The sequence below is a fragment of the Filicampus tigris genome, chromosome 14, assembly GCF_054856515.1.
Source record: "Filicampus tigris isolate MCC_2025a chromosome 14, RoL_Ftig_1.0, whole genome shotgun sequence".
NCBI lineage: Eukaryota > Metazoa > Chordata > Actinopteri > Syngnathiformes > Syngnathidae > Filicampus > Filicampus tigris.
In genome coordinates this window covers 6,451,569-6,476,066 of record NC_141230.1, presented here as the reverse complement: position 1 = coordinate 6,476,066, position 24,498 = coordinate 6,451,569, and the positions used below count along the sequence as shown (strand labels likewise).

The following is a 24,498-nucleotide window of genomic DNA, read 5'->3' as shown; positions in this document are numbered from 1 at the left end:
CTAACAAAAAAGCCTCTCATCTGTACTTTATCTGGTTTTATCTGTCCATCAGCGCCCTGGCTCCACTCTTTTCCCCGCAGTCTGATGATAGATAAATCCTTGAAGGCTTCAATTGAGCTTTGGTAATCAATTCTTGATGTGCAATCAGCTGCGATGACATCACCGCATTTCTTCGGAGCTGGAGTGTGACCAAGAAAGCTAAGTGTCAATTAAAAGAAAAAGTCTGACCTTTGTACTTGGATACGAAGGGTGACCATGTGGTAGACCTCCATGAGCATGTCGGCCACGGTCGCTTCTGGGGCATCAGTCAGGAAGTGGATGGGCAGAGGGTTCCACCTGCCCACCTTGATAATACCTAGAAGAACCAAAGCAGAGGGGAAGCTGTGTTTTATTTTGGATCTTGACAGGAACCAACAAGCTACTATCAAAATATGAATAGACTTCTAATTACTTGACTCCAAATGATATCGAAATGCAGTTTTTGCAATATTAAACAATATTACTGGTGTATTACAATATATTGAGTGAAAGTGGAGCTTAAAACAAAATAAAAATACTATAGTGTGGAAAGCTTTCGAGAAACGGCAAGAATGGAGGCAAACAACATTGTGGAGCAACCGCAATATTTCACTTTTCGTACAAGACTTGTTTCCAACAAACAGCAAGAAGCTGTTGACGTGTCAGTTGGTGCTGCTGATTTGGTTAGCAACAGAGTTCTGATGGAATGAGCTGTGTCACACAACGCCTGTGTGTCCATGAACTGAGACCCTGTCACACCTTATTCACCATTCAAAGAATTTCACCAGTTATGCCTTTATCAACCACATAATTGTCCATCGGTCGTTCGGCACAAACTATGAAATCGATCCAACATTAATTTAATTTTTATGGATGCATATTCATCATTTAGACTGCGGTCAGGTTTGAGTTTCCTATGAACAAGTTGTTTTGTGTTGCGACATGATGTCAATATGGACCTCTTGATTCAAACAACATGCTAAACGTCCGAATTAGGATTATAAAAAGCAGGCGCGTACACGAGAGAGTACATACAAATGCATGTATAGACACACGCATGAGCACACACACACTCACACAAACGCACGCGCATTGGCTGTAGCTGTAAAAACTAAACAACGCTAATCACATTACTGTCCTCTGAATGAGATCCAGACCAGACTAAGCAAAATGTCTTTCTCTTCCCGAACCCCTTTTGCACGCCTCTCTACTTCTCATTTCTTTGGATTTGTTTATTCCCATTTATCCCTCAGCCAATAAAACATTAGGTATGTTTGCGCAATCTAGTGGCAACCAATACATCGGACCTACTTTTGAGAATAAGCCGTGTAGAAGATGGATGGATGGACATGGCTCCAGGGGTGCTATCAGAAATTTGGGGCCCTGTGAAAAAAAATTTCACTTAGGGCCCCTCAATGTCAACTGAAATGACTGTTTTCTGAAACGCATGGCAGTCCCCCTCCCCCACTTATGGTGCCCCTGCATGAGACCACCAAGACAATATCCCGTTTGTAACACTTAACTTAATTATAAAGATGTCAACTGTAGATTATCAAGCCAACCTAAATGTTGATTTATGCGCTTTTATTTCCCTTCTTTCAGCCATCCAATTAAAACAAACATGTAACCCCTGAAAATGTTTTTGCAGTTTTTTTGGGGGGGGGGCTGGGGATGGAAAGTGAATCAAATTGGACATTAGTGTTTTTGGACACCGTCAATCTGAACTTTTAAAATTGCTGTGGCTGAAAAATGAAAAACATGCGCTACAAATTTTGTGGATTTTTGTTTTATCTGAAAACAATCAACATGATTTGTTTGTGTCAGAGAACAAGTCATAATGCGTGTTGTTCGTTAACCAGCAACATTATGAAACATTTTTCTATTGTCATAAAAAAACATTCAACTCCAAATTCATTGGGGGAAAAACACATTTGACCAACCAAGCCAGTGATGCAAAATGTAATATACAGTATATTCCTATGTTATGACATGCATGCGGAAACCACAGTGGATATAAATGTTGATGTTTAAACAAAAGCCAAAACTTGAGCACATCTCTGAATCCATCTGTCCGTATCACTTTGTGTAGTTGTTGTCGTCTGCGCCTGATAATCGGTTGTTGGGATCAAATGCGTGAATAAGCAGACAAACACAAAAACTCACTGTGGACGTGTCCATGCAGCAACTGGCATGCAACCACAGACACACGCATTCCCACACACACACACACATCACACATGCACACTGCCAGTGTGATGACAAGCACGTTAATAATTGATGCATCATTTCTGATCAGCAAGGAGACTGTCTTCTTGTCCACGTTTCAAAGTTGAAATTCTTGTTTCCCACTTTAATCATTCCAAGTGCCATCTGTGCTCCAGCATGGATGCCCACGCGCGTATTCCCAATCCCGGTGTCCCAAGTCATTAGCTAAGGGCCTTTTTAGTGAGGCTGGAAACTTTAAAATGCATCACTTTTTGATGCATGTAACTCATGAGACCACTGATGTTTGATTCATTTGGTTAAAATGTTTAAAAGCACGCTAGAACAGTACTGTATCAGTTTCCACTTCATCAGTGTGTCTTGTCACTGAAACACAACAAAGTCCAGACTTACTGTTATAATACAGTGTCTTTTAAACATACAAACAGCACAGTATGCTTACTGTAAGAGCACAGTGTCTGATAAAATCACACAATACAGTGTAAACAATACTACAGAATCAAATCACTTCAACTGCAAAGTTTGTTTACTGTTAAAACAATAACAACATTGTGTTATAAGTAGCGATAGACCGATATGTTATTTTTTTTCACGACCAATACCAATTATTAGCAGTCAAGTTTAACCGATAACCGATATTTGTAGACGATATTCATTTTCAGTAAAAAGGAAAATATCGGTGTCAAAATCTAAAAAAAAAAAAAAAAGAAATGCTCTTGAAGTTTGTAAGTAAGAGTCGCTGACAGAAGCCCGTGTAAAATCAGAGGCGGACCGGCCTATAGGGGGGTTCTAATCCCCCCCCCCCCTCCGAAAAAACTGTGAATAATGGACAAGGGTACACATGCTGCAGATAGATGACAAATAACGCTCGCTCATTTTTTAGTAAAGTGCCCTGCTCTGATTCTTATTATAAATTTTTGGACAATATACATCTACGTTGCACAATTCTAACAAAGTTGAGGCAGCTCCCAGCATCATCAGCATGGATGAAAAAGATAAATGAAAACTTGAACCATAGCTCCCTATAGTTTTCTACAGTATGTAAAGCTGTCCAAAATTTCAAAATGACAGAAATGTTAACCTTCCACATATCTTTGTTTTGATTTCAAACAAAAACACAAGGTACAGAATGTTCCAGGGTCAGTAGAATCTTTTATAAAGTTAGCTTAAAATTGAAATAAATAGTTCCTTGAAGTTTGAAATTGATTCATTATCTGCCATCAGATATTTTAAAAACGCCGATACCAATATTTAACAAAATGCAGAATATGGGCCAGGCTATCCCTATAGTTCTAAGCACACTGTACTAGTGGGTAACCCTGTCAGCTAACCTAAATTGGGAAGCGTCCACCCAAACGACAGTGTGCTGACTCATTGTACAGTAGAGTATCACTAAACTCACTCACTGTCCGCTGTCACTCTCTTCAATCTTAATGCAAAAATACAATGTACTGTGTTCAGCATACTGCTACTGCAAATCTATTAAACACCCTCCGAAAATGCAAAGAGTAGGAAGTGTTGAGGTGAGTGTGCTTGTCGTTCAAAATGTCAGATTTCAAATCCGCCACTGTAACTGAGTGTGTTCACAAATGTTTGATACACTTGGTTAAATTATGAATGAGTAATAACAAGTTACACAGTAAAGTGCGTCGAGATAATGTGTAAGGAAGCAGTAGCCAAAAGAGTCAACAGTGCAACTGCTAATCAAAAAAAAAGAAGAAAAAAAAAAAGGTCCGAAAAGTCCAGTGTCTTAGTGCCGCACGGACCCGTCAGACGTGGCACTGCAACAATGCTGACCGCTGTTCACTGTTCACCGACGTCAAGCCCAAAAGTACACGTCTGCGCCCATCCGTGCTATAAAAGCCTTCAGACCCTTATAATTGAAATAAACAATATCTCCCACTTAATTACCGGCCTGGGCTAATTAAAGAATGGCCGTGGTCCTCGGCCGGGTCTTTAAATACACCAGTGGGACGCAAGAATGCAGGACACAATTCAAACAGGCAGAAAATAGCTGGGACTCTGTGTAATTTTGGTCGTGGACCGCAGAGGGAAAAATGTATAATTTAAGCCAGAAATTATTCAGTTAACATAAATGGTTGTTTTAAAAAACAAAAAGTATTCATTAGAGAGAAGCCGGAGGGAGGCGCGTCTACTTTGTCTGCGAGGCTGCATGACTACACACTCTTCCATTCACGGTGTATGCGTGTATGTGTGTGTGCGTGCGTGGGTGTTAATATACACTGGTTGCAAGGGACTAGCGCTGCACTCACATTGTTTTTGCATTCTGTGTGTGACGTGTGATGTCAGCATTCGGGCCAAGTGGGGCAGTGCACCTTCAGGTGTCAGTTTGATTAAAAACAACAACAAATGTGCAACAGTCTTTACAAGTTGCGATTCAATTGCAAAATGAATGTCGATGATTCAACTTGTTTCATCGTTGTAATAATAGTCCGACTTTTCAAGTAATTTCCAACGTCTTCTGACTTTGACAGCATTCCTGCCATCTCTCCTTGTCCTTTCTCCGCCTTTTTAAGCAGCGGAACCCCATCTGCCTAGCAACCAAAACTGGATGGTAATGTTACATTTTACTCTGTTACATTTGCTTCAAAACTTTTTGAAATGATTGTACTTGTCAGAGTATATCTAATGCAAGATACTATTTATGCCATTAAATTGAGATACATTCTGCCTACTACTTTCATTTGTATGTATTGTCGCTTGCACAGTCATGCGTTTTAGTTTGTTGTAAATTGTTGTAAAGAAAATTTGGGGATTGACGTCATCTTTAACGTTTATGCTCTGATTAAAAGAATAAAACAATCTCAAGTTACCCAGCAGTTACTCAGTACTTGAGTATTTTTATTCCACTAAATACTCTTACTCAATTATTATTTTGAGGATTACTAGTTTTTACTTTGACTTGTGTCATCATATTCTAAAGTAACACTACTCTATTTGAGTAAATTTTTTTTAGCTACATTAGCCACCTCTGCTAGCAAACAAGTGGCCATGCAAATGTGACATGATCAGGAAAAAGAATGAGCAGTTATCTCTGTTGCTTGCAAGCTTGAACATTTATGTTGTGGATGACTTTTTTTTAATAATTAATCACCTCAATTTTTTCATGCCGTTGGAAGAGTTACCTAGCCTACCTACAGCATTTGTTGTTTTTTGTTCATACTCGAGGGTTCAACGTGAGCCTTTATACGGGGGCTCTATTTCTACAGCTCTGCGTGAACATTATTTTACAGACCACCATATTAAAAAATGCGGGGAAACAAAAACATGTGTTTTTACTAGATCTAAAGCTACCTTGACTTTAAAACTGTTTAGTGACTTTGTAAGCTGCATTCAGTCCATATTAGTGTTCACAAGGTCTCGCCAGGTGAGCTGCAGGCCTGATAAGAAGCGTTGGCCTTGAGGCCGTAAAAGCGGATTTAGCTTCACCAGTGTGTTTACAAGTCAGGAAGAAAACGATAAACTCCATCACATTAGAAGCGGCATGTGTATTCATGCGTCCACTAAATTGAACAGGACCAGCGGCCGATGACACATGCAAACATTTTGGACAATAACTGTGTCACTTGTTTGTTTTTGTTTTGACATCAGTACAATGTTGTGCCTGTAGTAGGACAGGAGTGAGAGTCACTGTCCTTTTGCAGACGACTTCCATATGTGCAACATTTGACAGCTTTGCTTTTGTTCTCCTTCAGATGCAATTCTTTACACATAACACTCACACACACTCACACACGTTCCCATCCAACTTTGTGTTGTTGTCTCTTTGATTCTTTGCGAAATATTGGTGCCACTGCAACACTGACTGGTATAACATTACAACGATACAGTGACTGCTGACTTTAACAATAGTGTCTAATTGCTGTAAAAGGACAGTGTCCTGTGTAAACAAAATGTATAAATGCAGTCTGTCTAAAACACAAGAGCAGTACAGTATCTGCTGACAATAGTCTTGTCTGCCGTAAACTCACTCACAGTTCAGTCTGCCTTAATCACAATATAAATGTTCAGTATGTCTGTCTAAACACTGTTACTCAATGTAAATGTAACTGCATGCTCACTGCCACAGTACTGCTTTCATGTGTTCTTTGTAAAAATACAGTATCTGCTTTAAAGCGGAAGTCAACCCAAAAAGTGTCTTTACAAGAATATGTTCTATGCCGACGAATATTGCGTTTGTGGAATATCAGTTGAGCAGTAAAATCCACCCGTTTTTGTCCATCTTAGGGGGCGGCCATTTTGCCACTCGCTGTCGACTGAAAATAGCGTCAGGGTTGCTCAGGGCTCAGATAACGATACATCATAGCTCGGCTTCAGAAAACAGGTGAGCTGTAATTGGTCGTTATCTGAGTCCTGAGCATCTGTGATGTCATTTTCAGTCAAGAGCAAGTGACAAAATGGCCACCCCCTCAGATCGCTAAAAAGGGGTAGATTTTGCTGCTTAACTCATATTCCACAAACGCAATATCAATCAGAATTCCGTGTTTAAACTAGTGGAGACATGTAGAACACATTATTCTAAAGTATTTTTGGGGTTGATGAGTGACTACAGCATAATATAGTAATGAGAATTTTTGTGTTGACTTCCTCTTTATGGTCTACTCGAAGAGCAAGAAGAACTCATATATTCCCTGTAACAGTACAATGTTTGTAAGGCTCCTCTCACCCAAACACTGACTCCCATCTGCTCCCGTGAGATGCAATTCAGCCAAAACACTTAACTGACACCAACAAGCAATGACAAAGCAAGCAGATTGAAGAGCTTTCAAGGACAATTGGGGATTTTAATAGAAAAAAAAATGGTATAATGCACTCAGTCTAGGCCTTTGTTTGACAACCACTTGCAACTACATGCTCATCCACACCTAACTCACAATTCCCTTTATATATTGTAAAAGTAATATAATAGGTGTATGACACTGACCATGGGCTTGTGCGGCCGAGCTGTGCGAGTAGCCGAGTGCCAGCAGTGCCGTCTCTACCAGCTGGGAGAAGAGAATGTCCTTCCGCACCAGAACAAATTCCGCGTGCTCCTCCCTTCCGTCGCATCCGTCGGCCTGGATCCCACCATCCGCCTGCTCCACCACACAGAAGACGGGAATCATCAGACCTAGTGGAGGAATAAGAAAGATCATTTCTATTACACTTTTATAGACTTTATTGTCTCTGATTATGACGGAAGATGCACAAAAGAAACAAAGTTGTAACAGCTATTACACGCACACACACACATATACAGTGTATACATATTATATATATATATCTATATATGTAAAATGTTAATCATATATATATATTCAAATTTTTAGCAAATTAATCGCAGAAATTCCATAATTAATCGCGATTAATCTTATTTTTCAACTACCGTATATATATGCCATTTGGCCAATCAATGGCTGGCAATGAATCTAGCTCCGCCCTCCAAAAGCACATCGTTTCATCCTGCACTCACATAATGAAAATATGAACCATTTGGGATTATTTTGAATGAAAACACAATAAAATATGTAACAAAACTAAAAGAGTTTACTAAGAAAAGAAACTTGTTCTTCTCTGCTTCCGTAAATGTCTTTCAGGACGTCTACCCCGATTGGCTTTTTTTATATAGTATACGTGAAAGCCTTTTGTTGTGGAGCCACCTGTCAGCTGGCTCTAGATGAAAGCTGTGCGTGTGTGCATGATGGACTTGAGAGCGTTAGGCAGCGTCCCAGCACTAATAATGCACCGTAGCATTCGCCTCCCAAACCACCCCACCCGCCCACCTCACTTCAGCTCCATCCAGCTCATTGTTTTAATCAGTCAATTCCGATATTTCTATTTCCTCCTCATTAATCACTCCACTCGCGGGCCCTCCAGGCGCTCATGGAGTGAATTACACACCGGAGTGCCGTGCCAATTGGAGTAAGTGAATTTTTCCCCAACAGGGAAATATAACTGTCAACACGCTCTGTCTCTCTCTCTCTCTTTCTCTCTCTGTTCTTGTCATGCTAGGCCTCGTTCGCCACTGGATGCTCTGGTTTGGATGATGCGACGTGGCCTCAAACCTCTAATCCCTCTAATATGTATGAGGGGGGTTTAAAATAAGATGTGTGTGTGTGTGTGTGTGTGTGTGTGTGTGTGTGTGTCTTTGCTGCGGCTGAGTGGTTTTGGCCGAGACACGTCGAGTTTCCTGTCTTCAAGGAAAACGCTGTCATTATTCCTGCATCGGGAAACCCCTTCCTCCTTCCGTCCCCCTTCATCGTCACCTTTTTCCTCTTCCTCGCCGTCCCATCTCAGATCCTGCTTGCTTTGATAACCTTTTCAACTCGTGCTGAAAACCGCTCTGTTGCCGCAAAACCACTCAATTTTATGTTTGTCATTCCAGCAAAAGAACCCCAGGAATGTTATATGATAAATATTGGGGAGGAGCGCCCAAATGTATAAATGTCCTTCTAATTTTAGCATGAGTCAAAGGGAAAAGGACTCTTTGGGATTAAACTTGGGGCAAACATATGGCAGCAGCATGCACACGTGCATAAATAAGAATAACTCCGTCCGTGAATACTGGATCAATAATCCACAGTGGTCTGCGTAAATCTTGTTTATATGATGCAATCATCTTTGCTGGGCCCCTTCCTCCTCTCCTTGCCTTGTAGTGGTAAACTGCCTCTCTGCCTTCTTAACAGGCGAGCTTGAGTTCAAAGGTCAAATACAGTTCACAGGACAGTGGACCCTCGAAGGTAAAAACAAAATCAGATTTGAAGAAAACCCTAATCTAAAAGGAATTAATGAAAATAGAAATAATCCATCAAACATCATATCCATTTTGTTGACTGTATAGTGAGGTACTTTTTGAAGTTATACGACTTATTTTTCCAAATTTATCACATTTTTTGTTACTTTTTTGTTACATCTTTTGTTATTTTTTGTTTAGAATTTTGGGGGGTTGCCCTCCCCCCCAAAATTGAATGCATTTTATGCAATTATTTTTACACAGATTTGCGCGTCGGCCCAGTCCCTATTCCCCGCCAGCAGCTGGGTAAACCGTATAATTTTAAGTTGTAATATCATCATTCACCACTAGGTGGCAGACATAGCTTGGTTGCACTTGCACTGTGTCTTATACTGCCCTATACTACAACTTGAGTTGACCTAGTAATTTTTTGAAGATTTAGAATGACATGCAGGACGAACGTAGTACCTCAATAACAACACAATTTTGACTGAGATGATTTTTATGGGTGGGCGACTGGTTAGCACGTCCGCCTAACAGTTCAGAGGTCGTGGGTTCGATCCCAGCCCCGGCCTGCCTGTGTGGAGTTTGCATGTTCTCCCCGTGCCTGCGTGGGTTTTCTCCAGGTACTCCGGTTTCCTCCCACATTCTAAAAACATGCTTGGTGGGTTAATTGAACACTCTAAATTGCCCCTAGGTGTGATTGTGAGTGCGGATGTTTGTCTCTGTGTGCCCTGCGATTGGCTTGCAACCAATTCAGGGTGTCCCCCGCCTACTGCCCGAAGACAGCTGGGACCGACTCCAGCACACCCCGCGACCCTTGTGAGGATAAGCGGTATCGATAATGGATGGATGGATGCAAGAGAGCCCATTGCACTGGAAAAATAATCACATTATGTGCTTATTTTGTTGTTTGCGTCAAACCCTTTGTTGTTGAATAGTGGATCTTTTATGGATGTATTGAGAATTGTATTGTGAAAAATTAAATATAGTAAGAGCATGTATTTTGGACATTTAAAATGGGCATTTTTTTCATACAGCTTTGTGGGAAGTGCATTGTCGTTTGTGGCCCCCCTAGTAGCGCTGAAATCGGGGCCCACTTCATCATTTAAGTTGCACATGTCTGCTCAAAGGTTTCGCTTAATTTTTTGCTTAATGGAAGTTACAAATTCCCCAATTTTTTCCTAATTCCAATTTGTAAGACGTCGGCGTGTCCGATGTCCATTTTAGAAAGTTTAATCCTATTGTGGCATTTTATGCGAAGGCGTAACGGCTACAAAGCCGCCAGTGAATGAAACAGAAATGGAATTCTGTCTCCAGGCCAGACAATTTTAAAAGAATTAGTGAAATCATGTTTTGGACTCTTCGCCCACCACGTCGCTTACCTCCAAGGGGTCTGAGCGGTGCCCCGTTTTGCCGTAGGCGCGGCCCGGTGGGGCTGCCGTTGAGTTCCATGCGGCCCTTCTTGCCTGGTGGGGGCGGGCTGCCGAGGTCCGGGCTGCCCCCTCTGCGCTCAGGACTGTCCTGAGTGACGGGACTCTCCCCTCCTCTCTCCATCCTCTTCCAGACCCCCAGTGGAGCTCCAGCCAGAGAGAAAGAGGCTAGTGACAAACACAAAGTAGCATATGTGATATTGTAATGAATAATCGTCACAGCAACACACGCAATAAATATCACTATTATGGCTGTCTGATATCCAAGTACGTTATGACATCATGTAAAATAACTTGGCAATTTTTCTATATAAAAAGTCCCATAAATACATGCTTCATAATGTTCTGTGTCAAGCCCTCTTAAAGAGGAAGTCAACCCCAAAAAATTCCAAACAAGATTATGTTCTCTTCAGCTCCACTAGTCTAAACATGCCATTCTGATTAATATCGTGATTGTGGAAGCAGCCAAATCCTGCCGTTTTTTTCAGAGGGCGGCCATTTTGCCACTTTCTGTGGACTGAAAATGACATCACAGTTGTCTCAGCTTCAGGCTTTGCTATAAGCTAACAGAAGTCTAAAATCAGAGGCGGACCGGCCCACTTTACAAACGGATGACGAATAATGGATGCTCAATTTTTTGTAAAATGCCCAGCTCTGTTGATAAACAAGTATCACATATACAAAGTCGTTTTAATGGCTCTCTGAAAAATGTTGACTGTGTATCTAAACGACCATTGGAAACCTGCTTAAATATTATAAAACATAGCACGTGCTGTCCATACTGTGATTTAGGAGGAAAAAAATTAATCTGGTACTGAATCTGTCCAATAATTATAATTCGTGTCTAAACTACAATTGTTTTTTCAGTCTTCTTATAAATATACAATATGGATTATTGTGGTCATGTCCACTTGAACAACTAACATTTCTCAAATTGTATGTTTTTTCAGCATTTCTTTAGGTCACTGAAATATTACTTCTTACAAACTTCGCCAGGGGTGATAGTTTTTCTTTACTTGCTTATCATCGTTTTTTCAGGGTTAAAGCCAAACTTTGTGCCATGATCTAATTCTTATCTGATTGGCTCCAATATTCTTACAGTTGGAAGTTGTACCGCCATCTGCTGCTTTGGCGTTTTTGCTGTTTTTTGACGGACTGCAAATTTGTTTCTGCTTCTGATGGATGTTAATGTCTACACCATTAGGATAGGATGAGACATTTTTTTACATCCATTTTAATACAGTATTTTTATACTCTTCGTTTGTGTGGACATAGTCATAGAAATGTAAGAATTGAGGCAGAGATACAAAAATAAGATAACAGATATGTACTAAACTGTAAAAATGCCCAATTTTTGGATGAGCTTTGGTCATGTCCATGTTTGCCATTACTGATTATGCGCTCAGTTATATGCTAATTACATTAGCCTCCGCTTTGTAGAATTAATTTGAATTGATATTACATTAATTGTATTGAGCAGCCGGACTCATATCAATGTCGCCGTAAGTTCCCCTTCCTGTTCAACTTAACAGAACAGCAGTAGAGATAAACACTTGTGTGTGTGTGAGTGTGCACATGGGTGTGTCTGTCTAATACTGGCTAATGCATTAGAAGCTGTGCCAGGCCCGATGCAGCTTGCTTAGGGCCAAATGGACGTCTTTTATTTTGACTGGTGGCCCCTGGACAATATCTGTTGGCATGTGTGGCTAAGAAGGGGCGAGCAAGATAAGAAGTCATGAGTGAGCAGAGAGAGAGAGAGAGAGAGAGAGAGCGTGCTTGTATTTGTCTATTAGAGGGTGGAAATGGAGATTTGAGAGGGTGACAAGTCAACGGGCGTCTGTGCTGACAGACTTTTTCCATCGATTCGTCAGAGCAAATGAGAATGCATGCTTATTGTTTGACTTTCATGAACATTTGATTAGAAAGTGCTCCACTCACACTTTTTAGTCCCTCTGCAGTTTTTCATGCACCAGCTGTCCAAACTCTGCATGGAAAAACAATTGCCTCAGCCAATTTTATCCAGCCAATTTGTTTAATTAAAAATTTCCCATTTATAAATATATAGTACCTCGAAGAATGTTTGTAAATATTCATGCATTTATTCTGAACATATTTTGCAGAGATTTATGGGTCTAATTCAATATTGAGACAAATATACCAATTTATAAATGCTGTGTAAGCTTTGCCCAAAACTATCAAAATACCTGCCAAGACAAACTCTATGCTCATATTAATAAGCTGAGCCTGTGCACAGAATTTTAAATGTATCAGCAAAAAAATAAACAAAAAAACTGCTCTGCTAATCAATGATTATTATCATTGTATTTAATAGCATGCGGCCCTCCATCCATCTTCACTTTTTTTTATTTTTATGAAAGGTTATTGAACTGGCATTTCGTGTTAAGGTTTGTTTGCAAGGTGTGCTAACTATCCTAAGCTAACAGCTAACATAATCAGTCCCCACACGAAGCTTTAGCATTCAGGCTAGCTGAATCTGATGAAGCAAAGTCTAATACATCCATTTTTTGAAATTGTTGAAATTAATTTTTGTGTAGATTTTTAAATTATGTTATTGATATTGCTGATCCATTTGCAATTCAATGCAAAAGCTCAGTTCATTAATAAATCGAATCGCAAATGTTATGATAATGTTTGTCTGTGGTATTTTGGAGATAAGCATATGCAAAATCTAAAAATGTATTACAATATATATATATATATATATATATATATATATATATATATATACAGTATAGACTTTACTACTAGAGTATGTCAACAGTATTATAGATAATGTCAAAGTGAGAGGTCATACAGAACCAGAATAGATTCACCCTGCCAGTGTTGTGATAGCCTTTAATATTGAACGATCGGACCAACTGAGACTTGTTATTCCAAAAGTAATAACATGGAGATTGTATCTATGTCGTCTATAACGGGCCCTGACCTGTTGTAGAATCTTGACGATGCCTATCAAGAGCTAGCAAGCTAGTTGCCGACATCTTGCCATCTACTGTAACCTGCACACAACATCATCATCAACATCCAGCATCGTGGTCTCTGAACTCCCAACAATGACATCATCTTTTGGTATTTGACCCAGCAGATAAAGAGTGGTGTGATTTAAAAAGAAAGTCTGTTCAGTCTGTTTCTCTTGCTTTTAAACCTAACCAAACTACCAGTGTTTGTTTGCTGGCACAAAAGCTTTAGTGATGTTATTATACCATAACAAGCGCCAACGAGGCCCGTTTTCAAACAACCAAGATGGCTGTGCACAGCCCCTACCCCAAATAATTATCAGGGATAAACATTTGTAGTCCTTGCTGCTTTAAGGGATTCTGTAAATCTAGTCAAAGGTGTCAAACTCAAAGCTCACTACCCAGATCTGGTCATTTTATGTGGAAATGTAACCATTTTTCAAAACTAGTCATAAAAACAATAACAACCAAATTCAGGGGAAATTATAATGGGGCAATTATCCTATTCCCATACTGAACTTAAAGTGTAACTGATGATGAAAGCAAATTTGACAACCTTGCTCTACAGCACAGGTGTCAAACTCTAGCCCCGTGAAGACAAATCATGTGCGGTCATTTCATGTTTCTTCCAAATTGTCTTCACTTTTAACAACACTGAAATGTGAGCTATTGCAAGTATTTTTTTGTTACCAATCCAGTCTTTAAAATACGTTTTAAAATTGCTGAACAAATAATTATTCACTGGCTTTCTGATTTCAAAACTAGTTATCCATCAATTTGTTGTGTGTATATCATTTTAGACGATTATACATTTAAATGGGTTCGGAGTCATAACGGCCCTCCGAGGGACACCATAACTACCATGTGGCCTGTGACAAAAAATGAGTTGGCACCCTTGCTCTACAGTAATGCTCAGATGTAGCTCTGGCTACGGGTTAATCCTAACCCCAACCTTAACCCTAGTACTGCCGATTAGCAGATGCCTGTAAAAGCTTATTCTGATGTTATTATCCTGTGGTGGTGGGTGTGTTAAAAGGTCGTTTTTATCCCCGATCTACTCGAGTAATCGTCGGGCCAAGAACTATTCAACTGGTTCAATATTTATCATGACAAAATCATGATTGAATTTGTCATCATAAAGTCATCATAAAGGAGTTCAGCACCGAACGAAACGCTAGCCTTTTAAAGATCCAGGACACAAATAGAGGAGTAACTGGTTGTGTTGGGTTTTTGTATAACATGTCTCCAAAGTCATTCCGCACAGTAAAATGACAAGCAGTGGATATGCAACCACAACAATATTAAAAATAAATTGAATTAGATGGGCACAATGTACTAACAAGTTAAGCTAACAGCCTATCTTTTTATAGTTCTAATACTACTGCTACAATTTGTACATTGCTTTCTTCTTATTTTAATTTTCCCACAGTGTGAACGCCCTGTGGCACCATTCTGTTCCTCCCAGGTCAGTATTTGTACGACAGACATCTGGTTTTGTGGGAGAAAACTCTCGATTGCAAGCGGAGGCATCGTTATGTGCGTGGTTGCTGTGTCGGCCGTCTCGACTCCACTCCACATTACGATGGCAGCATGCGCACTACCATGTAGGTGGAATGGTTTATCATTGATTGTTTGGCCTTGAGACTTGAGTGAATTGAGTCTTTTTGAATGAACTATGATACATTTTAACGAGGAATGCACCTTAAAGCACATGACTACCATGACAACGTTGGTTGCATATAGTCAAAATGAGAACTATGTCATTATTCCTGCAAAATCGTTGAATCACTGCGGACATCCGCCCGTGTCGAAATGTTACGACATGACTTGATTCGGTGTAAATAATAATGTTAATTTATCCGCGCGATATTACCCAAACATCCAGCAACTGATAAAAGCGGTATTCTGTACTTTGTCGTGTTGAGCAACTCCTTTCGTACCATCTTTTTACGACTTGATAAGTGAATAATGGCATGTACGGTGCATCGACGAGGAAATCAAGCAACCTTTTCACAGTGTTATCGCCCCCCGGACGGATCCCCGAATCAGCCGCCAAATAGGGCGTGTGATCGTTAAAGCTGTTAATAAAGCAGTGATAAGAGGCACTCTTACGTATCTGCTGTGATACATATAATGTCTTTTTGATAAGCTCAAGTTCAGGACACATTTTCCAGTTTATTGCTGCAAGGGAATAACCACTGAGTTTTGTGTGTGTTTTTTTTTTTTTTTTTTTTTTTTTAATTCAAAAAATGGCCTTCACAGTAAAAGCTGAATGCAAAATGACTATCAAATTCCACAATGATCAAACAAATGTTTATTATTGAATATGACGAGCATCTGCGGGTTAAAGATTTTTCATTCTAATTCCTCTGAGGTTTTATTATGGGCCGAGCACGGAGTGTGAATCTTTGTCTCTTCAGTTAGAAAAAAAAACATCTCAAGAACATATGCCTGAAAAGACAGAAAGTCGTCCATTTTAGGCTCATTGGGACCATTTCCAGGGGGTCCTTCACAAACTAACACCTGCTAGAAATGTTGGCCAATTTCAACCAAACTTGAACCTTGAATATATAGACAGATAGATGTTGAATTGTGAGAATTTAGAGTTTTTGGCATGTCGTGTGGGCAGACATGTCCATCCCGTGTTGTAGACATAACAAATAGACAAGGGCTCAGATTATCGACACACCTGGAGTATGAGAAAACGCAACAAACACACACTAGCTATTTTTCAAAGCTAGTTCTAAACTTTGCAATTTGTCGCCACCATTCACTGCTAGACGACTTATGTACAGTCGTTCGTCTCCTTAAAGTTCATGTCAAGTCAAAAAATATGACTTTGTGTCTACCCAAAAGTAGACAAACACTACTGTAGCTTTGATAAAATGAAGCAAAGAGTCAAAAGTTATGTAATAGGACAAAAAGCTGGCTCAGAAGATATTCAACAGTACAAGTACAGCGTTGCCTCATCGAGAGCAGCAATTGAAGCTTATCAATTATTAGCACAGATAGCAGAGATAAAAGAAGCCCTCTTCCCTGAGCGAGATGCACTTTTATCGGATTGTGGAGCTATTGGTTAATGCTTGTCTGTGCTGATAAAATGAGGTGGGACGGAATTAAAGTGATGGCTGTCGAGATGTACACAGATTGTGTGACGCGCCTCACTGAGGCTTCTTGACATGCATTAAGAAGGAGGAAGAAGAAAAAAGAAAAACACCCCAAAGAATTTGAATTTCACACAAAAAAAGATCATTATTATTATTATTATTATTATTATTGGCTTTGTGTGTGTTTGTTGTGTTGTTCTTACATTAGGGGCAAGGAACTTTTTTCTAATCAGGGTCCAATTAACTTCCTTTGAGAGCAATATGAAAGTTAAGAATGTTTATATTATACTATTGCTAATATGATTACATATAGTCTATTTCAAGCATTTGTTGATCAAATGTTTAATCACAGTTCGTCCGAGGTGTTATTTGTGTTTAGAATTTGTGAATTGTCTGGTGGCTAAATGAAATGCTCTCAAGGGGCACATATGGATTACTGGTCAAGACCACCACTGTTTTAGAGAGCACACATACACACACACACACACACATATATTAGGGCTTAAAGTTAAATCGTTAATTAACTATGGAGATTAATTTAAATGTTATAATGCATTGAAATAATTTTTAACTCAGTTAACTCAGTTTTATTTACTTCCTTTGGCAGCTGACCTTTGCTCACTTTGCAGCCAAACTTAGAGGAGAGTCCCTTCACAAAGACGGACTTTTCCATAGTTTTACTTTAAAAAGTTGCTCGACGGTATTCAAGGACCAAAGAAAGCTAGTCTTTGAATCAAAATATACTTTGGGTTTTTTTCGAGATGAGTTCTAAGATTTTAGCCAAGTAAATTTCAGTTCCAAGCTTCGTAAAAAAAATGTAGTTGAAAAATACGATTATTTGCGATAAATTATTATTTTTCCGATTAATCTGTTAAAATGTGTTAATCGCTTGGCAGCACTTCCGACAAAAGACATTCACCTCTACATCGTCTATAAAATTGCACAATAGTTGGGGCTATTATTGTGAAGTGGTCATATATATATATATATATATATATATATATATATATATATATATATATATATATATATATATATATATATATATATATATATATATATATATATATATATATATATATATATATATATATAATAGATATATAGATATATATAGAGATATATAGATACATAGATATATAATAAAGGTGAGAGCCCTTTGGTCCTCACACACGCACGTCACGCACACGCACACACACTATTTCGCACTTCGCAAGGACCTCACACATACCCAGTGGCACACGTGTGGACAAGACAATACACACTTACTGTACAAGATGTGACAGTCAAACAGTATATAGAGAAAGGTAAGTATGTATACAGTATGACATCCGGTACAACTGTTTATTAATACAGTTTATGTCTAATAAGATGCCTTTGCAAAGATGCTCTAGCTTCAGTTTTTAGCAATGAATATAGCAATTTGTCCATTGTTGTGCTCGCCTTTTTCAGTCATGTACAATGTTTTGACTCTTGGATGCAGCTTAATACATTAGCCAAAATCTTAGGAACAACGTTCAGTATGATGCTCACTTGTGCACACCACACGCGTAACAGACGTCATGCCAACTGACTACCTCGATGACAGTGTCAATAAGACGTGAGCATTTTTGTCTTTGTAAAATGTTCTGATACATGTAATTAGATTCTACCAATGTACCTAATGAATGGCCCAAATAAGGGAGAATGATGAGAAGCAAAGTGCCAAGTGAAGCTCGTAAAAATCTGGTGAGTTATTTAGCAATAATGACATTTAAATCAAATGGGGCTGGTGGAGCATGAAGTGAAACATCTTGCAATCAGCACCATGTGAACTATATTTATTATGCTAGGTTGTTACTTTAAAGTCTCAACACTTGCTGTGGAGGGACAAAATACAAATCGGAATTTTTTCCCTTTTTGTGTTTCAAAAAAATGTGTTTCATGACCCATTTACTATTGCTTTTTAATTGTGTCGTTATAAATAAAAGTATTTTACCAATGTGTGTCATTTATAATTATTATTATTATTATTACTATTATTATTATTATTATTATTATTATTATTATTGTTGTTGTTGTTGTTGCTATTATTATTATTATTATTATTATTATTATTATTATTATTATTATTATTATTATTATTATTATTGCAGATTCATGTGTTGTGACAGAGAGGCTTAATTTTACGGGTTTATTATTTTTTTTAAGGAATGTTAAAGTGCTGCGAAAAGTAGAAAAACACATTCACGTTGACTTTTTTTACGTCAAGTATTAGTACGCGGTTTACCGCTCATACACGTTGAAAATTAATCTTTTAGAAGTTATTTATGTAAAACCAAATGCATCACAGAACTGCGTTGTTCCTGTTTTTGCATGCACGATTAGTAATTGAATTTAGAGGTTAATTTCGCAAGTGCATGGAGGCCTTTTGCGGCCATCTCTCAATTACCGTGCAGTGAAACTTTAAATAATTCTAAGCACCACTAGACATCACAGTATAATTTTTTTTCTATTAAAAAATATTATTGAAGGAATGTTGCGAACTTGCGACGCTTTTGCTTTTACATTGTTTTAGGCTCCACGAACGCTGCGCGTAAAAGTGAGTGCACATTTTTATTTTCCGCGTTTATTCAATTTATTTGAAGATTGTAATTACAGTAACACAATAATGATATATATGGTGAATGAAATATCAAATCTAAGGACTATTGTTATTGCTGCACAGCATTTTAACAGTTCGTTTATAGTTTTCGTTTCAACACTTTGTAACGCTCGCATTTTTTTTCATTTATTTATTACTATTACAATGACATCCAATGATGAGATCTATAAGCAAAGAACATGTTGATACCAATAATAATGACACAAAATGTATATTTTATATTTCTGGGGGTGACTTTTAAACGCACAAGACCATTTCCAGAGTTTTGTCTGTGTGTGTGTCAGCCCCGGCCGGATTGGTTCCCCTTTTTGGGGAAGTGGTCGTGCACGCGCCACGCGGGATGCAAGGCTGCGGCTGTCCGCCTTCATACTCACGGTTCACGGCGTGTGTGTAACGCTGCTGGCCGCCGAGGAGGTTCTGTCCATTGATCAGCAGTAGTGAATCCAGGGCTGGGCTTGGTTAGTTTCGGCGCCCGGACGGATCACACTCTGGTCTGGAACTCGGAGCGGGACCGGGGATCCAAAAAGTTGCAAGCGCAGGTGAGGATGCGCGTCTTTTCTTCTTCCCGAGCCGGAACCAAACGACTTCTTCTCCGCGTTTTTTTATTGTGTTTTTTTTTTTTTCCCCCCCTGAGGACTTCAGAGTTGCGCAACGGAGGTCGGCATGATCCGTGGGAGCTAGCGAAGACACGAAGCGAAGCGTGGAGACGCTTTGGATCAGCTTTGTAATCAGAGTCACTTTCAATGAGTGCCTGCATGCGCGCCACTCACTCACTGAGCGAATGAAGGAAGGAGGAAGGAGGAGAGACACAAAGAGGGGAGGAAGGAGGGAGGGAGGGCGGGAGGGAGGGAGATGTGGAGGGGGCGTCGCTTCTAATGTCATCCATCAGAGCAGTGAGTAGGCCGGATCTCATTTCTTTCTGTTTTTTTCTTTCTTTTTGTGTCACAAAAACACATTTTGTACATACAATTCTACACATAGTTTACATCACCCGTTATCATAGAGTAATCATACTTCCACTGTTCAACAAATTTTACGCTCTTCGCCTCACCGTTTTAAAAATTATTTCCACTTTCCCAAGATTGATTTCCTTGTTCTCAAATACTTTTCCTTCAGTTTCTCACCTCGCTGTTCGAAACGTTTTCTTTTTGTCGTTGTTCTAAACGTCTCCGCACACATGTTGTTGTTTCCACTGTCCTAATTTATTTTTCACTCGTAAATTTATCCTGCTCATTCGTCTAAAGTTTTTACCTCATTGTTTTCAAAGTCGACTCCCCCTCACCACCATTTTTCTTGCACTGTTAATGACCATTTTACACTCTTCTGTACATGTTTTTTGTCACTGCTCTTAATTTCCCCCAATTCATTCTCAATCACTTTGTTGTTCTGAACCTGTTTTCAACTCTTCTACAGTTGTTTTAATGACTTTTCCCACTATTTTAAAAGGATTTTTTTCCCATCCACTGCTGTTCTTTTCCCCACGGCTTCATTTCTAATAGTTCTAAGATATTTATGATAAATTCTGTTTTTTTTTGTGTCTGAAGTCGCATCACTGCACGTAATTTCTACTTGGCCATTTGTTAAGTCAACTTTTCATACCAATTGATGCACACTAATTATCCACAACAACAACAGCAATAATAATAATAATAATAATAATAATAATAATAATAATAATAAAAATAATAATAATGTTATTCAGATTTTAGTCAATATTACTTTGGTGTGTCAGGGTGTTAATAGGTATCCTGCTAGGTCATCGCAAGAATTCCTCCGCCCACTAATGATTAATCATATATTTGATGGACAGGTGTCACCGCAAATGAAGTCTGAGCTCTTATTGTAAAAGCGTATAGGAAATTGAAATGGCACTTTGAATTACACATTCCACCACCTCCACACCACCCAAATGCGTGTGAAAGGTGGTGATGACGACGACGATGATGATGATACTATATTATAGTGATGAAGACACAACAACAGAACATCGGTTTTCATTCATGTTTTCTTGTCCCCAAATCAATGTGCATTGCTTAAATCAATCAGTCTATCGATATTGATTCAAATTGCCATGTAATGATTTATTTGAATTCACTCAATTTTAGAGTTTAGCCTTGTTTATTTTACCACTACCATTACCCCTCTCTGAAAGTTATTTCCCACCCTGTTGTTTCATCTCGATTCCAACTTAATTGACCGTGCTTGTCCACTGTTCAGGAGTTGTTTTACCCTTGTTCTTAAAATATTGCCACTGGCAATGCATTTTGCGCGCGTTTCCAGACACTAAGTCAGCAAATGCAATGGTTAAAATGATGAAATGTCAGATTCAGTTCAGAACCGGATTCAAATCGTTTCCATACTCCTTCGACATCTTCTACCGCCACCAAGGTGGTTTCGTTCTCATCACTTAGTCTTCATGAAACGTTGCTTAAAAGTACAAGCGTGTGTGTGTGTGCGTGCGTGGGGTGGGGGGGCGGTTGGGGGGGAAGGAATATGGAGTTGGAGGTGGTCCACCTCTGAGTGCCAATCAAAATCTGTGAAAACCACGTGAGTCGTGAGTTGGCCTTCAACTAATGCAAATTAGTAGATATTTCACGAATTAAAAGGCACTGACAAAATCAACCACACGAAACAATGTATTGCTGTCTTTTACTTGCAACGTTTTGCCAAAGAAATGATTCTTCAATAACAGCTCACACATGTATTTTTATTATACATGCACATGAACACGAACAAAAAACGACTCTTAAAGATGTTTTCACTTCCTCCATTTGTTTAGTAATATTTATATTTTGTAGAGAAGCATTTTATTGCAATAACTTGAGAATGAGAGACTTTGTCATGCTGAGTTCGGAGCATGTATTTTGTTAAAAACAAAAAAACAACAAAGCATTTAATTCTGCACGTCTGAATAATTAAAAACCACGCGGGAAATGTTTCTTCTAGTCTTTGTCTAGTTGGCACTTCTTGGGAAGCGCGCAAACTAGCGTGAAGAATAAAATATTGATCTTTAAAAAAATAATTTAAAAAAGAAAAGAAAAAAACGCATGGCCTGGGATGATCAATTATGTATGTCATTCACGTCACCGTGGGTGGCCTCCGTGCGCGTTCACGCACCGGATATACGCGCGTGTGTCATAAACAAAAGAAAATAAAAAACGTCTATACCTGAATGTATATATTAGAAAACTGTGATGCAGCATGTGAAATGTTAAAAGTCAGCTAAAAGAAATGAAAAGGGGAAATTGTCTGCTTTCAATCAAACCAAGAAACATGCATCAACATTTTGCAGAAAATCTTTCCAAAGATGATAATGCTCATTGTTTTCATTGTTGTATTTGTATTACTTTGTCAGCAATTACAATACAATATATATATATATATATATATATATATATATATATATATATATATATATATATATATATATATATATATATTATCTTAACAGTTTTCAGCGTCATACAGTGTAGGCTACTATATTCTTTATGCTATGAAATGCGTTTTGCTGCGTTGGTGTTCGATAAAGCAGACGGAAATTTCGCGGCAAATTGAGCAACAGCAGAATTAAAGCGAGGCTGAATAAGCTAATGATGATGATGGACCCTCCTTGTTTGTGAATGAACAACATGGCCCACCGTTGCCTTGCATCTCTTATTTATGCGTATCAATTCGCTGGAGGCGCGCGCGCGCACATACACGCACACATGCACACTCAAGACACGCGCACGCACACGCACACACACACACGCAAACACACACGCAAACACACACACACAGCAGTTAATCGTGATGGCCTTTAAATAGAATGCGAAAAAAGTGTTGATTTTATCAGTTTAAACATAAATGTTAAATAATAATAATAATAATAATAATAATAATAATAATTAGATGGGTGGCAGAGTTGTACGTCGACTGTTTTTGTTTGAATTTTTCATTTTTTTTCCTTGCACACTTGAACGCGTCATGCTTCCAATCAGCTTTAATCGAAAACGAAAGTAACGGAAAAAAGTAACCCGAAAAGAAAAGCACAAATAAACGAACATTTTTGCGTGGCATCTCAACCATATTCTTTTGTTTTTTCGTTCCATGAGGGGAATTAGGGAAAAATAGGACGTAACAAAAAAAAAGGAAAAATAATGAAATAAACAAAGTGGTTCTAATTCGTGTTTTATTTTTTTTTTTTAAAGATGCCTAAAAATAACGGAGCATGTGCACGAATTTGTCAGCCACATTAAAAGGTTAAAACACACGTAAATGACTTTAACTTGTTTTCTTTTTTTAAGGACTGTCTAGTTTCCGTCAACCATTGAGTTCACTTAAGCTACTTTTTTTCTTTTGGCGGGGTGGGGCGTTTGTGGGCGAACTCCCCCCCCCCCACACACACACACTACCCCCGACCCCAAAAAAAATGATTCTATGCTTGCACTGGTCACATGTCTATTAACTATTAATGTTCTTTCCATCTCCCAGTTGCTGCCTAACGTGTTCAATGATATTTCATTTTAATATAAGAGTTGAAACTAGTTTCCCTCTTGTAAAAGCATATTATTGTTATTATTATTACTATTATTATTAGTAGTAGTAGTAGTAGTAGTATTAGGGTAAGAGTAGTTTGAACCCTAAATATTCATCACTTAAAAAGAAACAAAAACATTATTGGCTGTCAATCATCCTTTGACCAAATGAATCATTTTTTCAAGTGTAAATCTACATACTTCAATCATCCAGTTTACAGTGAGAAAAATGCTAAAGAGTTGTAATTTTAATTTAAAAAGAGAATGAAAAAAATCCCTATCCTTTTCAAAGTGAATGTGGAAAACCTGCAATTAATTAAAACTGTTTGAATTTAAAATAACAATTTTAATTCGGAAAAAATATTTCCCACAAAAGGGAACTGAAAGTTTAAAAACAACATTTCACTATGACAAGTTGACCTTGAGGGTCTCCAGGTAATTCTCACGAGTCTTATTTTTGGGGGCGAATTGCCTCTCTCTCGTGTGTCTCTTTGGAGCGCAGGAGATTATTTTCCTCCTTCTTTCTGCTAAATGGCTCCCCAGCGCCCGCCCCCACTCCTCTGCAGCACCCCCCAATATGACTCCCTACCTGAAATGAAATCAGGCCCCGCTAACGAGGAGGTTGTGAATGTCGGCACTCTGCACTTTGTCACGGGGCCGCAACTATTTGACAGTTGGAATTATCTGTAAATACTTCATTTCAAGTAAGAGTTCCACCCAATGTTCCCTCTAGTGCTGCCCAGCCCTCTCATTGCACTCTTTACACATGATAACATAAACACTACAAAAAAAAAAAAAAAAGATCTCATTGGTAACAGCTTGTGAGAAGTCTGACCTTGCCAGTA

At 38.7% G+C, this 24,498-nt stretch overlaps 1 protein-coding gene across 3 annotated transcripts in view; it reads right to left on the bottom strand.

The window, feature by feature from the left end:
* Positions 1 to 19,899, bottom strand: part of satb2 (SATB homeobox 2) — a 41,640-nt gene extending 21,741 nt beyond the window's left edge. For all 3 annotated transcript variants that reach the window (XM_086051735.1, XM_086051736.1, XM_086051737.1), the window contains exons 1-4: positions 19,511 to 19,899; positions 10,360 to 10,575; positions 7,187 to 7,372; positions 229 to 355 (exon numbers count right to left, since the gene is read on the bottom strand). In XM_086051735.1, the coding sequence (XP_085907861.1) occupies positions 229 to 355; positions 7,187 to 7,372; positions 10,360 to 10,531 (485 nt within the window). In that variant the 5' untranslated portion in view covers positions 10,532 to 10,575; positions 19,511 to 19,899. The remainder of the gene's footprint in view (positions 1 to 228; positions 356 to 7,186; positions 7,373 to 10,359; positions 10,576 to 19,510) is intronic.
* Between the last annotated feature and the right edge of the window lie 4,599 nt (positions 19,900 to 24,498).